This window comes from Nicotiana attenuata, chromosome 2 (assembly GCF_001879085.1).
Source record: "Nicotiana attenuata strain UT chromosome 2, NIATTr2, whole genome shotgun sequence".
Classification (NCBI taxonomy): Eukaryota; Viridiplantae; Streptophyta; class Magnoliopsida; order Solanales; family Solanaceae; genus Nicotiana; species Nicotiana attenuata.
The window spans coordinates 50,585,416-50,599,111 of NC_031990.1; the positions used below are offsets into that span (position 1 = coordinate 50,585,416).

General features: G+C 34.1%; 1 protein-coding gene across 1 annotated transcript; it reads right to left on the reverse strand.

Moving 5' to 3' along the window:
* LOC109209647 (pentatricopeptide repeat-containing protein At2g35130) lies at positions 1–5,583 on the reverse strand. Its single transcript, XM_019372960.1, has 8 exons — positions 5,335–5,583; positions 3,959–4,143; positions 3,648–3,880; positions 2,703–2,952; positions 2,068–2,213; positions 1,698–1,903; positions 1,050–1,174; positions 1–707 (listed from the first exon to the last, which is right to left on the reverse strand). Coding segments are annotated over exons 1-8 (1,731 nt in total). The 5' UTR covers positions 5,337–5,583; the 3' UTR covers positions 1–123.

Below are 13,696 nucleotides of genomic sequence, written 5' to 3' on the forward strand. Positions count from 1 at the left end.
TAATAGGGTACTTAAGCACTAGTTAGCAACTAAACATCTGGATAACACTATTTACATCTTATTTTGACAAAATCACAAGCATCCTCTTGTAGAAGACATATTGATGGAAACTTATAAGCCATTTCAAACCAACTGTACTGTCTTCACATTCTTGTGCATTGATCTAATTACAGTTGTAACTTGTTCAATCTGATCTTCACTCGAACAAGACGAAAGGAGCACTTTTGCTGTTCCACCATCTGGATAGCAACCTTCATCGATCATTTCCTCGAATATTTCTAAGCATCTTTGGTACTGTTTCTTTTTAGAGTATGCTCCAAGTCTGGAAGTCCAAGTAACCACATCTGGCTTCAAGTTCTTACCAGGAAGTGATTGGAAAATCTCTTCCATTTTTTCTATAAATCCTGATCGTCCATATGCATTGATCAGGATATTGTAGGTGCTGATATCGGCTACATAAGGTCCAGCTTCGATGACAGTCAAGAGTTCTTCCATTTTTGAAAACTGGCCAAGACGACCATACAAGTTAAGCATGTTGTTAAGAAGAAAAGTATCTAGTTTCACCCCTTCTTTCTGCATCTGCTTTACAATTTCTTCACATTTTGACACGTTACTGTTTCTTGAATAGGCTGATATGAGTAACATGTATGATTTCATTGTAGGAGCTATTCCCAGCCGCTTCATCTCATCAAATACGGTTTGTGCATCTAATAGTATACATTTTTCAGAAGAATGAAAAGACAGCGTCAGTCAGAAACAAAGGCAACTTTCATAAGATGCATATAGATCCAACAAGACTATGGCCACTAAACTTGTTATCTACACAGATATCTCAAGACCGTGAACAGCACTTTGTTTCTTGAACTTTTCATTTTCACTTGGCATCAATTTCATATAGAAAACTTCTCTTTTTCTTTTCTACCTTCTTATTTTACCTCACATTCCAGGATGTTATATGAATATGCGTTTAACATTGCAATTATTACACTCTGCAGAAGAACTTAGACTAAATGCGAGAGAAGCACCTCTTCAACATATAGAAAAGGTACCTTCATGAAGACCAGCTCTTCCATAGGCATCCACCATAATATTATATGAAGCTCTGTCTGGTTCACAGCCCATATGTTGCATGAGAGAAAATATCTCTGCAGCACCTTGAGGATAGCCTGCACGACTGTTAGACGAAAACATCAATCGTTGGCTATGTAAATTTTTAAGAGAAGAATTAGTGGGAGGGAAAGCATAACTCCGAACATACCTACAGAAGAATGTACATGCTTGAAAGAAGGCAGTGTACATTTATTGATCTACAATTTCTTCCATTAGTAATGTTTATGATGAGCTATAGATTGAAGAATGACAATTCTACATATGCCTAAGGCATGCTTCTGCAGAAAATAGTTAAGTTTTCATGTTTATATTCAGCTAAATGGAGTCCCTAATCCCTTACCAGAAATTTGCAAATCCTAACAGGACTTTTTTTTTACCTGTTGATGTTTCAAATAATCAACACTAAGACCCAGCACAGCGAAGGGAGTCATGACTGTGTCCTATTGAGTAGGCCCTTGCAAAATAACCCAGCTATTCTATTAAGGTCTAACGCTTATATTGGAAAGGAAGAAATGTGCTTGAAGTGATTCTCTTAACATTATTGCAGTAAAAAAGGAGTCCAATAGTGAAAAGTTGGTTGAGTTCACCTGTAAGCTTCCATCAAGGCATTATAGGTGTAAACATCAGGCTCAAACCCAGCTTCTTGTAGCTCTTCGAAGACCTCTTCTGCTTTTTCACATAGACCACCCCTTGCAAATGCATTGACAAGAGCTGTGTAGGTGCAGATGTTAGGCTTACATTTCTGAGTTTTCATCTCATTGAACACCTTTAGAGCCATGTAGGATTTATTCTCCTGCATAGTATGAAGAAGTCATTCAGTCAATTGAGACACAAGGACAGCAAAATAGAGCTACATCAACAAAATTTTCAGCTTGAATTCCACCAGGAATTTGTTTTAAGTACCAGACCAAAAAAGAGTCAGAAAAAGGGCCAGATGTACAAGTTGTACAGTTTTACCTTTCCATACAAGTTGATCAGCATTGTATAAGTATCTGTAGATGGTTGGCAGCTTTCTCGCTTCATCCTATCGAAGATTGCCAATGCTTTTTGTGAATTCCGTCCCTTCATTAACCCATCAATATAAGCATTATATACAAGAGCACCTGCAGATGGCTGAAAGATCATAATATGCTGTCTTAAAATTACTTGGACAGCATATAAGGCTGATCAAAATAACTTTTTTTTAGTAATCTGTTTCCCTTTAAGAGGGCAAATCGTGAAGCTTTCTTCACTCACCTACCAAAATTGCAAAAGCAGCTCACAAGTCTAGCAAAAAGAATACCTACAGTCACCAACAACTGATTGGGAGTATAAATGTTTGTTTAGTTTAGTTTTTTGGTGCAATTCTTAAGATGTATCTAGTTTACACGTGTTAACTGATTTTCTTCGGGAGCAATAGGCTTGTTGTTTTACACAGTTTTAGACCCAACCGATGCTGATTTTGAGCTTATAAAATCATCTGAAAAAGGAGGATGAGGTGTCAATTTAACAAAAGAGGAAATAGTTATAAGTTTCCACTAGCATGGTAATAGGATTACGATTCCATTTGATATAGTATGTACAACAGCAAATAGAAAAACAAGAAAACATACTTGGAGGTAGCCCATTCTTCCGCATCTCGTTGAAGACAGCTTCAGCCTTCTCTAGCATCCCACATTTGGAATAAGATTTCAGAAGAAGTGCATAAGTATCTTCAGTCGGGACACATCGAGCTTCAAGAAGTGCCAGATAAGTAGATTCTGCCTTCTTAACAAGTGAACTTTGCCCATAAGCTTCTATAAGCAAATTATAGCAAATCACATCAGCCTGAAAGGAACTCCTACACAGTATCCACTCACACACCTGCAAAGTTATTTATGGTGTTAGTAAATTTTTAGTCATTTAAATGCGGCTCCATCTTGTAGGCTGGAATAGAAATGGGGAAGCAATTTAGAACCAGGTTAGACTTAGATTATATTGTATCTTGAAAAGTCTGAAGTAACTTCCTAGAAAAGAATGACCTGCCTACAGATATACATGCTTTTCCGCTTAATTGTTCAAACAAGAGCTGTATCGATATTCTATGGAAGATATTTATACAAGATACATAATAGAAAAAAGGATTATAGACAATGTGAATATGTGATTCTACTGTCTTTCAGCATCAGCTTGAAAAGGAATTATAAACAATGTGATTCTATTGTCTTTCAGTGTTGGATTGCCTTGCACATTTTAGTAGGGGAGTTACGCCTAAAGTGTAATGGAAAATCAAAGGAACAGAAAAAATGCCAAGGATGAGAAATGTTGCTAATGATTCCATTACTCTTTAAATAGTCAGCATATGTCGAAATAATTCACTTCATGGAAAATTAATTAAAATATTTTGGCTCTCAAGTGAAACTTGGAGTTGTTCATAAAAAGAACTATCAGACACATCACATATCAACAGCTTTGCTCAGAATCCAAACACCCCTTCTTGAGAAGATACATGGACACACGGACAATTGAACGAAGCCAGAATATGAATAAATGGAGCAACAAACAAAGATGATCTTTACCAGTATGATCAGATCCCATTGTTTGTTGATTCGAAGTTGAACTGCTACATTAATTATATCATCCCAAGTGTCATTGGTTGGACGTAGAGTATCCAAGGAAGACCAAATCCTCTCTGGATCTCTTTCCTTCTTTACAAAAGTCAGAATTTGCTGAGCAATTGGGCTTAGAACTGGGAATATACCATCAACAAAACCAGATCCATATTTCCATCCTCTACCCCTTAAAGAACCACCTGCACAATAGTCATGAATTTGGCATCAGGATGGAGAAACACATATATGAAACTAAATGCCATTATACATCAACCTACATCTTTTCCTTGAAACTTTTTTGTGATCAAAGTGTCTAAATCTGCCGCGTCTATCAATGAAAATGCTATCTTGCTTCCACTTCTCAATGGGAACATTATTGGAGTCCTTTGCTTTCCATCTGAATCCACCTTTACTGATTCTTGGTTCAAAAAGGATATGATTTAATGGACATCTGGAGACCAACCTACAGTATCTCAGAAGACGAAAAATTACTTAGTAGTCCTATGCTCCTGATGCATCACTATGAACACACAATCCAATTAACATTTGCTAAAACATGCAGTCAGAAACTTGAAGCAAAACTAATCATACATTTTTTCAGGTATTTGTTTCACATGCAAAAAAGAATGCTAACAGAATAGGCATGAACGATTAATCCGGTCAAATTGGTCATTAGGAGGTCTTACTGAAGATGAAGAAGGAACAAAAATAGCAGCAAGTACCCGTACTGATGGAAGTAGCAAATACCTGGATGAATAATCGAGGTACGGGTAAGCTAGCCTGGACTCCACCGTCACAATAAATAAAAATAAAATTGCTGCAAGATGGATATTCTTGTAGTCGGGCAGAGCGACAGAGAAGAGTTTCTGCCTTTTTCAATACTAAAATTGCGGTCGTTTGGTTTGAAGACAAGTTATGCTGGGATTAGTTATGCTGCGATTAGTTATGCTAGGATTAGTTATATTGATATTATTTCTTATTGATTGTTTGGTATGTTGTATTAATCCTGGGATTGTCAATTTTACTGCTTCATCCTGGGATAACTTATCTTAGGATTACTATTCCACCTTCTGGTAGGTATAAGTTATCCCGGTTCTATTTTAATCCTGGGATAACTTATCCCAAGATTAATAACCAAACAAAGGATAAGGAGGTACTATATTTTTATCCTAAGAACCCCTAAGAGTTCATTTCACAAACACATATAGCACATGAAGTAAAAATAGAACAGGCAAACGATTACAACCATTATTTCTCCAACTTGACTACTCAAGCTAATTTTTTTTTTTTCAAATGTAAATTTATTTATCTTAAGCAAGATAAGAGAGCTGAAACACTTAAGATGTAATCCCAATCTATGTTACCTTATCTTTTTTATTTATGTTGGATTTTCTTGTTGAATTCACATTTTACAAAAATCATGATATTATTAGCAAATGTATAAATTTTGCAGTTTCTTAAAAGAAAAAACACATGCACAGTTCCCGAGTATCTAACATTTTTCTGCCATAGAGCTCAAGAAACTATGAATGAATGAATGAAAGATAAAGTACAATTCATAATTCAAGAAAAGATAATTTGAGGTTCATAAGTATAGACCAAATGCAGAAACATGAGAAAATTGCAGGAAGACGAGAAGTTATTAGAGGGTTACATGAATGCATATGAAGATAAAGCCAGGACTTCAACTTTGTGTCCTTCACTTCTGTAAAACCAACATGTTATACGCACTCTGTTCTGTTTTTGGTATACCAGAAGATAATTGGGTACCTCCTAAAATATCTGCTACGCATGCAGACAAACACACAATGGCCAACCATCATCTTATATCCCCTCCCCCCGGGAGGGAGGGCTTTACCCAACGCCACCCTAAAGAATACATAATAGTAGGAAGAGCGTCAAACAGGCGGGTCGGGTCGGAACTCCTAATCTCCCTAACTTGAGAAAACGCAATTTGAAAGTTAGACCCATAGGTTATACATAGTGGATAATATGGATGTTTAACTATTTTTTTTTAATCATTTTGCCACCCCTGTACAGTACTACAGTACTATATATAAGATGAATTAATGGCCGATGCAGTTCAGTACTCCTATCTCACCAAGCCTAGTCTTTTATCTCACCTTAAAGCAAAAAATTAAAGAAAGAGGTACGAAACCTGTACTAATCAGTTTGTGACTTTTGCTTAAACCTGAAATAACACTGGGTAGCCATTTTAAAGGGCTACTATTTAGAAATTAGCTGGTAATTCGTGAGTTTCAATTTTTCAAGATAAAAGTGTCTTGAATCATTCTGAAATTAAGATTTTCAGTTTAAAATTTCAGAACAAAATAAGTATTGAGTAATCTCTAAATAACATACCCGAGAACAATGTTTTAAAAAACGGGGGCGTGAGACGAGGTGTTTTACCCTCTGACGAAGCGAGGCGTAAGCCTTGAGACATGGGGCGTAAGTCCCACGGATCTTTAAATATTACTAATTTCAAGAATTTTAAGATAGTACAAAATAAAAAATAATTATAAAAATTACATTAAAATCACAAAATAATAACAAATAATCTATTTAAAATATTTATAAATTATAATTCAACTATGAATAATACGAAAAGTATGACATATATCATAATATGCAAATTAGCTGCAACGTCGTTACAGCTCAAACATCAAAAGTAATGTATTCGATACGAAATCATATATGTATCTCTTAAGGAGTAATGAATCTTGAAAGAATTTTGATATTATAAATTGATATTTTTCTTAAAATACCCCTTCTATTTAATATGCTTTGTATTTGAAAGAGAATTTATATAAAAACATAATTCACAATTTAAATGTCATTCTCAAGCATCGTTCATTTTTAAGTTTCAACAAGTTCATAAAGTGACACATAATTCACCATACAATACCACGATAACTAATTATTTGTAAATAGTTACTAATACTTAGCTATTAAATTAATAAGTATTGTATCTCATAAACATGAAAAAAAAATATTTAGAAAAATAATTATAAAAAATTATGGACTATTATATAGTAAAGACATACAAAAATTAATAAATAAATACTTTTTAAATGAAAGATTTTATTAAAATTAACTATCATATCAGTCTTAGTGGATAACGTGCAATAATTTTTACTTTAATTATGACATAAAATACTCTAAACTTAATGATTTATAAGTAGGAAAAAAGTCACTTTGAATAGTCAACGATTTATTAAGAAAATTTGAGGATTTACAAGGTTAGTTACATACAATTGCATAAAGTTCTATTAGGCGAGCCAAGTACGCTAGGCGTTGGGCGTGTCCGAGACGTAAGCCCCAATGGCCGAGGCGTACGTCTCACGGAACTAAGCCCCACACATAAGCCCAGGGGCGTTTTACGAGTGCTCCACCCTGGAGCGAGCCCCGGACGAGTCCCAATTCTGCTTTTTAAAACAGAGCCTGGGAATGGTTGTAAATGCACTTGCCCCTTGCTTATGCTTAGTAGAGTTGGACCCATCTACGAGAATAGCCTATTATATTAAATAACTTATACTTTTAAAATTGTTATAAAAAAATAAAATAAGAAGAAAAGTATGGCAAAGAAAAGTAGGGAGGGAGAATTCTTATTGATTTTGGAGTCAATTACAATATAATAGAACCCCTCTATTTATATGGAAAAAGTGACTTAGCCACTTTTTTCATATATGGAAAAAGTAACAAACCCTAGAATCTCTCTAGAATATAGACATTCACCTTAAATATAATTCTATTTATAACACTCCCCCTTGAATGTCTATTCAACAAATAATGTGCCTCGTTAAAACATTAACTAAAATAAAACCCAATGGAAAAAAATTCTAATAAAGGAAAAAGAGTACACATATCTAACAATACACCTTTTGGTTGCCTCGTCAAAAAACCTTGCAAGGAAAACCCAGTGGGACAAAACCTTGTAAGGAAAAAAGAGTACAACGCGTATTAACTCCCCCTGATGAGAGCATCAATTCACATCCTTGAGCCTTCGCATTCCAATCTTGTGCACCATCTTTAAAAGATCGTTGGTAGAGATTTGATAAACAAATAAGCCATATTAACTTCAACGAATTTGTTTCACCTTGAAATCATCATCCATGATAGATGTATTGTCTTCACATGATCTTGTTGGAATCATCATTTCAATATCTTCACATGAGGGTGAAAACTCTTGCTATCATATTATCATACTTATAGTTATAGCAAGATACATTTGTGCGCAAATATCACTTAGGATATGATAATTCAGGACCAAGAATTATATATGGTTTAAGCAATTTAAATCCTTCAAGGATTTTCATATAAGTCATATAATAGACTTTAATTAGATGCATATCAAGTTTTCATATCATGCTAGACAAATAAGATATCGAAAACTGATTGCACATATCATTGACTTTATACTTAAGGTATTTGAACTACATGTTCAAAACTACATGTCTTTCATATGAAACCAATTCTATTCGAAATTGTTTCTCCAGACTTAAGATCCTCATATATATTTAGCGATGTCATAGATGTCGTCGACGAACATTTTATATCAGTTTCAACCTCCTTTTTTCATATATACATAACATAGAGATCTCTTCATTCATATTTTCAGGTACCTGAATATCTCTTGAGATTTTATGGAGTATTATGTCATGTGATCTTCTAGATCACTTGCCTCCTTATTATGATGATTTTGATCATTTGCTCGTCTTCTTTATCAAGAAGTTTATTTGAAATCGATTTGTCTATATGCTTTAAGCGTACCATAGACTTTGTCCTTCTAGGACTTAATAGGAGCATTTACAATGAGAATATAGTTACTTTCTTTGGGTCAGCAAATGCGTCTGGCATGCTTTGCAATATATTGCAGATAAATTCTGTTTTTATGAACTTCAAGTTCATATTATCTTATTCGAGGATCTAGATGTATAAATAATAATTCATTCCATATAACTTTTTCTCAATTATTTATCTTATCTCCACCTCATGTTAGAAAAACTAACTTGCTTCCTCAATTTTGGAAATCCATCTTTGTGTGTTATGGTGTTAATCAAAATATACACCGTCCATCACTAATAATAAGATGGAATTATTTGGTTCTTGACCCCGAAGCACTTATGAGGGGAAAATGTAGTATACTTTCGTATATAATGTATATCAAACTGATATAGATAACTTTGTTCTCATAAGCAATAGTTTACCTATTAAGTGGAGGCACTCAATAAATCATCTTGCTACAGTTGTGATGTAAACCAACTTATCAAGATAAACTTTCTTGAATAGAAAATCTGGAAATTATGCTCTAAATTAAATTATTTAACAGTTACCTCGCAAACACCAGGTTGCAGGTTAATAATAATCGCACATGTAACCATCTCATAAATGCATTTTATGTGGTATACATGGCAGGTGAGTGGTCCAGATTCACCTTTGATATTTCTAGCATTATCAATCCCAATTTTAGTTGGTCTATTAATTAATGAAAACAAACAATATAAGAGAATTTGTAAAGAATTTTTTAGTTCTTTAATATTTACCCATGTAGATTCTCTTTTATTTTTGCACATCATACTTAAATTAATATGGCTAAATCAATTATGCCAAACTGGATAAATTATCAATATTCATAAAGTTCAGGTTTACACCATGACGTGTGCAATTATCAATAAACTCCAAGTTTATTATGATATGGGTTTTTATATCAATAAACATCCACTTTATTGTAATATTCTTTATTTGTGTAGTACAAACTGAAAAATAAAGCGGGTAGCTTTTCACATGCATGTCACCCCGCTACAAGTTGTAGTAATATAAGATATTAAATCTTTCCTTTATTTATAGTCTCAATATAATCAACCGCTTTCGCGTATACTTTGGAAACTGAATAAGTTTCTTCGAGACTTACTACAACATAATACCTTATTGGTAATCAATTGTGTTTCTCCAAAATAGTATAATTGGCTCTTGCAGAGTTCTCAATTAATTTTGTAGTACCACATATTCATCAACACCCATATGGTGAATCTCTCTTTTAAAGAGAAAGTTATACCATTATGAAAGTCATGGTCAGAACTCTATACTAGATCTGTTCCTTGCATTATTGTTTCCCTTTTAATAATCACATCACCATAATATTTTGGTGTACAATAGGTATGTGGCTAATGACCATTCATGACATAATAATGACATTATTTTCTTATTTCTCCTCAAACCTCATTCTAGAGGTGAGTGTGGTATATTCACTACCACTAGCACGTTCATATTCTTCCAAGAATGAATATGTATTCAGAAATCACATGTTATCACATTCACGTCATGAATGGACCATAATCATCTGTATGTGCTTTACAAAATCTCATGTCAAATCGATGACAAATATTACTTTCACATAGTGAATGATTATTTTGAGAATACTTATTGTTCTCATTACCACAATGATGACGATTATAATTTCATTTATTGCAACGTCCACATCCATTGATACATTCATGGTAATAATTTTGTCTTCTTTCAGACATATTACATATTGCTGTCACATTCTCTTAAGGGAATGAGAATGAAGCAAATTCAACGGGACGGGTTTCCACTTCTTGTGCTCACAATCATACATGAATTTGATCATGGCAAGACATAGAAATTTTACCACTTCGAGTGGTTATAATTTCTTACTAACTCTATTAGAGTTACAATCAAAATTTATTGTCTTTGCTTGTATTTAAAATCAAATTATAGAATGTCAAGAATTTAAAAGAGAAGAATATATAAAATAAATACTTACCTTAAATCCAGAATTTAATCATGAATAAAGTTCATGGAAAATTGACAATAATTATGCTCAATCCCAAAACTTCTACTCAATTGGTTAGAGTCTCGTGCTGATAACGTGTTATAAAACAATAAAAGAAGAAGAGTATTGCAAAGAAAAGTAGGGAGGGAGATTTCTTATTGATTTTGGAGTCAAATACAAAAGAATAGAACCCCTCTATTTATAGGAAAAAAAGTGACTTAGTCACCAAGTAACAAACCCTAGAATCTCTCTAGAATATACATTCACCTTAAATACAATTCTATTTATAACAAAAACCTATTATTAAACAACTTAAAAAAATTTATATCAAGAGAGTAGAATTGCATAAAATTATATCACAGGAGTCATGGGCGACCCCTATCTAAAAATAGCCATTGTTACGACCAACTATTTAAAAACCAAAGTTTACAAAAAAATTCAAGTTTATCCACCTCAAAATCAAATAAACACGTGTCTGAAATTTGAACTACTAGAGCTTAGTTCGAGCCTAACTTCCGACACAAATATTTGAATTTCTCGCAGCTTAAAGTTTCAGACCCGAAGGTTTGCAGAAAAAGGAGGAGGGTCTGAAGTTGTAGAAATGACACCAGTATCCACTTTAAAGAGCTGCTATTAGAGCTATTAAAATGGGTCAGCCCAGACTCAAGTCTCGTGGGCTTTTAAATTTGGTGGGCTAGAACGGGCTGGCCCGCCACATGAATGAGCCTTAAAATGGTTAAAATATCATGGTATAGCCAGTTTTCACACTGGTCAATGAAAAATAGTCAGCGTTTATCAAGTCAATGAAAAATAGCCATTATTTTGCTGCAACAGGGACCGGTCCAGTATAATATACGGGAGTTCTGGTACATTTGTGTACGAACTCCAGCATATTATGCTGGACCGGTATACTTTGCTAACTCCTGTAAAATTTGCGGGAGACTGGAGCACCAGTGCTCCAAACTCCAGTATATTATACTGGACAATTATACTTGTTGGAACTCCCGTAAAATTTGCGGGAGTTCCAGCTAATTATGCTTGAACTCCCGTAAAATTTGCGGGAGTTCCAGCATAGTTATCCTGGAACTCCCGTAAAATTTACGGGAGTTCAAGCATACTTATGCTGGAACTCCCGTAAAATTTGCGGGCGTATTTTTTCGGATTTTGAACAGTGTTTTCGCTCAGATTTAAAGTGGCTAAATTTCGATGACTTTTAAAACTTGGCTATTTTTCAACGACCAGTGGTAAATCTGGCTATTTTTGAATTTCTCTCCTTAAGATGGGCAACCCAAGCCAGCCTTAAGAGGGCCACGGGCTAGGGCGCGTCGGTCTTTCAATTTTTTTAAGAAAAAATAATTTCTTTAAATTCTTAAATATTTTTTCGTGACATAGTCGATTAATCATGTAAACAACATCTGTTTGCTTAGAAAGTACAAAAAGTTTGATATTTGACGAGGAATCTCGTAATTGAAATGCAAATTCTCTATATCTCTATCTTTTTTTTTTTTAAGTTACATGAATATTTTCTTAATGCTTTTCTTTAATTTTTCATAGACTGAGAGATTGCTTCAATAAGTTAATATGATGATGTTTTTTAATTTAGGATTAATATTATTTGTTGATTTCATCATCATAGTCCATAAAGTTTTTGAAATTCCTGAAATTTGCTAGTGGTCAATTTTTTTGTTGTGTATTTAAAATTGATCTTTTTCTATACTGAAGAGCAGTTTAAATATTAATAATATATTAAAGTAATCCAAACAGATCATTGACCACTTAAAGTAATATTTTCTTTTGAAAAAAGATTATTATTGGCCACCTAAAACTTTACGAGTTCGTTATTAATTAAGCAAAAGAAAAAACTAATTTTGTCATATTACATGCATGTCAAAAATCTATATTCTAGTTGATATGGAAGGGTAAATGAGCAATCTAGGGTTGGGGAATTGGGATTATAGTTAATAATTTTTACTTTTTTAAAATATTAAATGTTTAATAGTTAATTAATTTGAATTTAATTAATTTTTGGCTCATGGACCGGCATAGGTCCAGCCTCAGTCAAGCTTCAAGGGCCAGCGGACTGACTTGGGATGGGCTTATAAGCCTGAGTTTTAAATGAGCTCAAAAAATTCTAGCCCAACCCTACCAAGTAGCAGGCTGAGTTGGGCTGGTCTCACGGGCCAAGCCCATTTTGACGGCTTTAGCTGCTATTTAGGAATTAACCAGTGCGCGAATTTCAGTTTTCAGTTTAATGTTCAGGACAAAAATGTCCTAAATTGTCCCGACGTTACGATTTTTAGTTAAAAATTACAGGACAAAATAAGTATTGGCTAAAATTATATCAATCATAAAAATGACTATTTGTGCACTTCCCCCGTTGAAGTTTGCCATATAGAGGCTACCTGGTTCTGATTGTACGGGTGTTGGGATGAGCAAAACTGGGTCAAGATACCTAACTTGGCTCAAAAAGTAACAAGTCTTTGAGTGTCACCCATTAATGGATGAAGTACACAAATAGCCCTTAAAATAGATGATCTTAAATTTTTGTCCCCATTTTATGCGAGAAATCTATACTAAATGCCCACACAATCCAAAATAATTACCCGTAATTACCCATATGAAAGCTTTTTACAAAACCTACCTATTCGGCCGAAACATTTTACCACCTACCCATTCCTTTTTGCCTTTTGATTTGTTTTCTCAGTGCTAGCTTAATCTAGTGGAAAACATTCCCTTTACCCTTTGAAGTGCAAAATCCTAGAGCTTTCTCTTTAAATAAACTATGAAATCTAGTTGACCCCTTTTTTTCATGTACTCTCATCACTTTTTTGTCAAAATCTCATGCTTGCTCGGATTTTGCACTTCGTAGTTTTTGCTGAAATTAAAATTTTACAGATTTTCTTAAAGTCTTCTTCCAAAATTCCAAATATATGTTTTTCAACTTGAAGATTTTAATATTAGATGAAGTGGGTTACTATGGAACAGGATTGCATCAGTTTCGTGCGCAAGTGTCATCAATGTCAGGTACATAGAGATTTGATTCATTCTCCACCATCTGAATTGCATATAATGTCGGCACCATGGCCGTTCGTTGCTTGGGGAATGGATGTTATTGGGCCGATCGAGCCAGCAACGTCAAATGGGCACAGGTTCATTCTGGTAGCTATTGATTATTTCACTAAGTGGGTGGAGGCGAAGACCTTCAAATCTGTGACCAAGAAGG

Coding starts and splice junctions, on each gene's coding strand:
- LOC109209647 (XM_019372960.1), bottom strand. Junction 2,953..3,647: donor AATGGGATCTGATCATACTG/GTAAAGATCATC, acceptor ATAACTTTGCAG/GTGTGTGAGTGGATACTGTG. Junction 1,904..2,067: donor TGATCAACTTGTATGGAAAG/GTAAAACTGTAC, acceptor CATACTATGCAG/GAGAATAAATCCTACATGGC.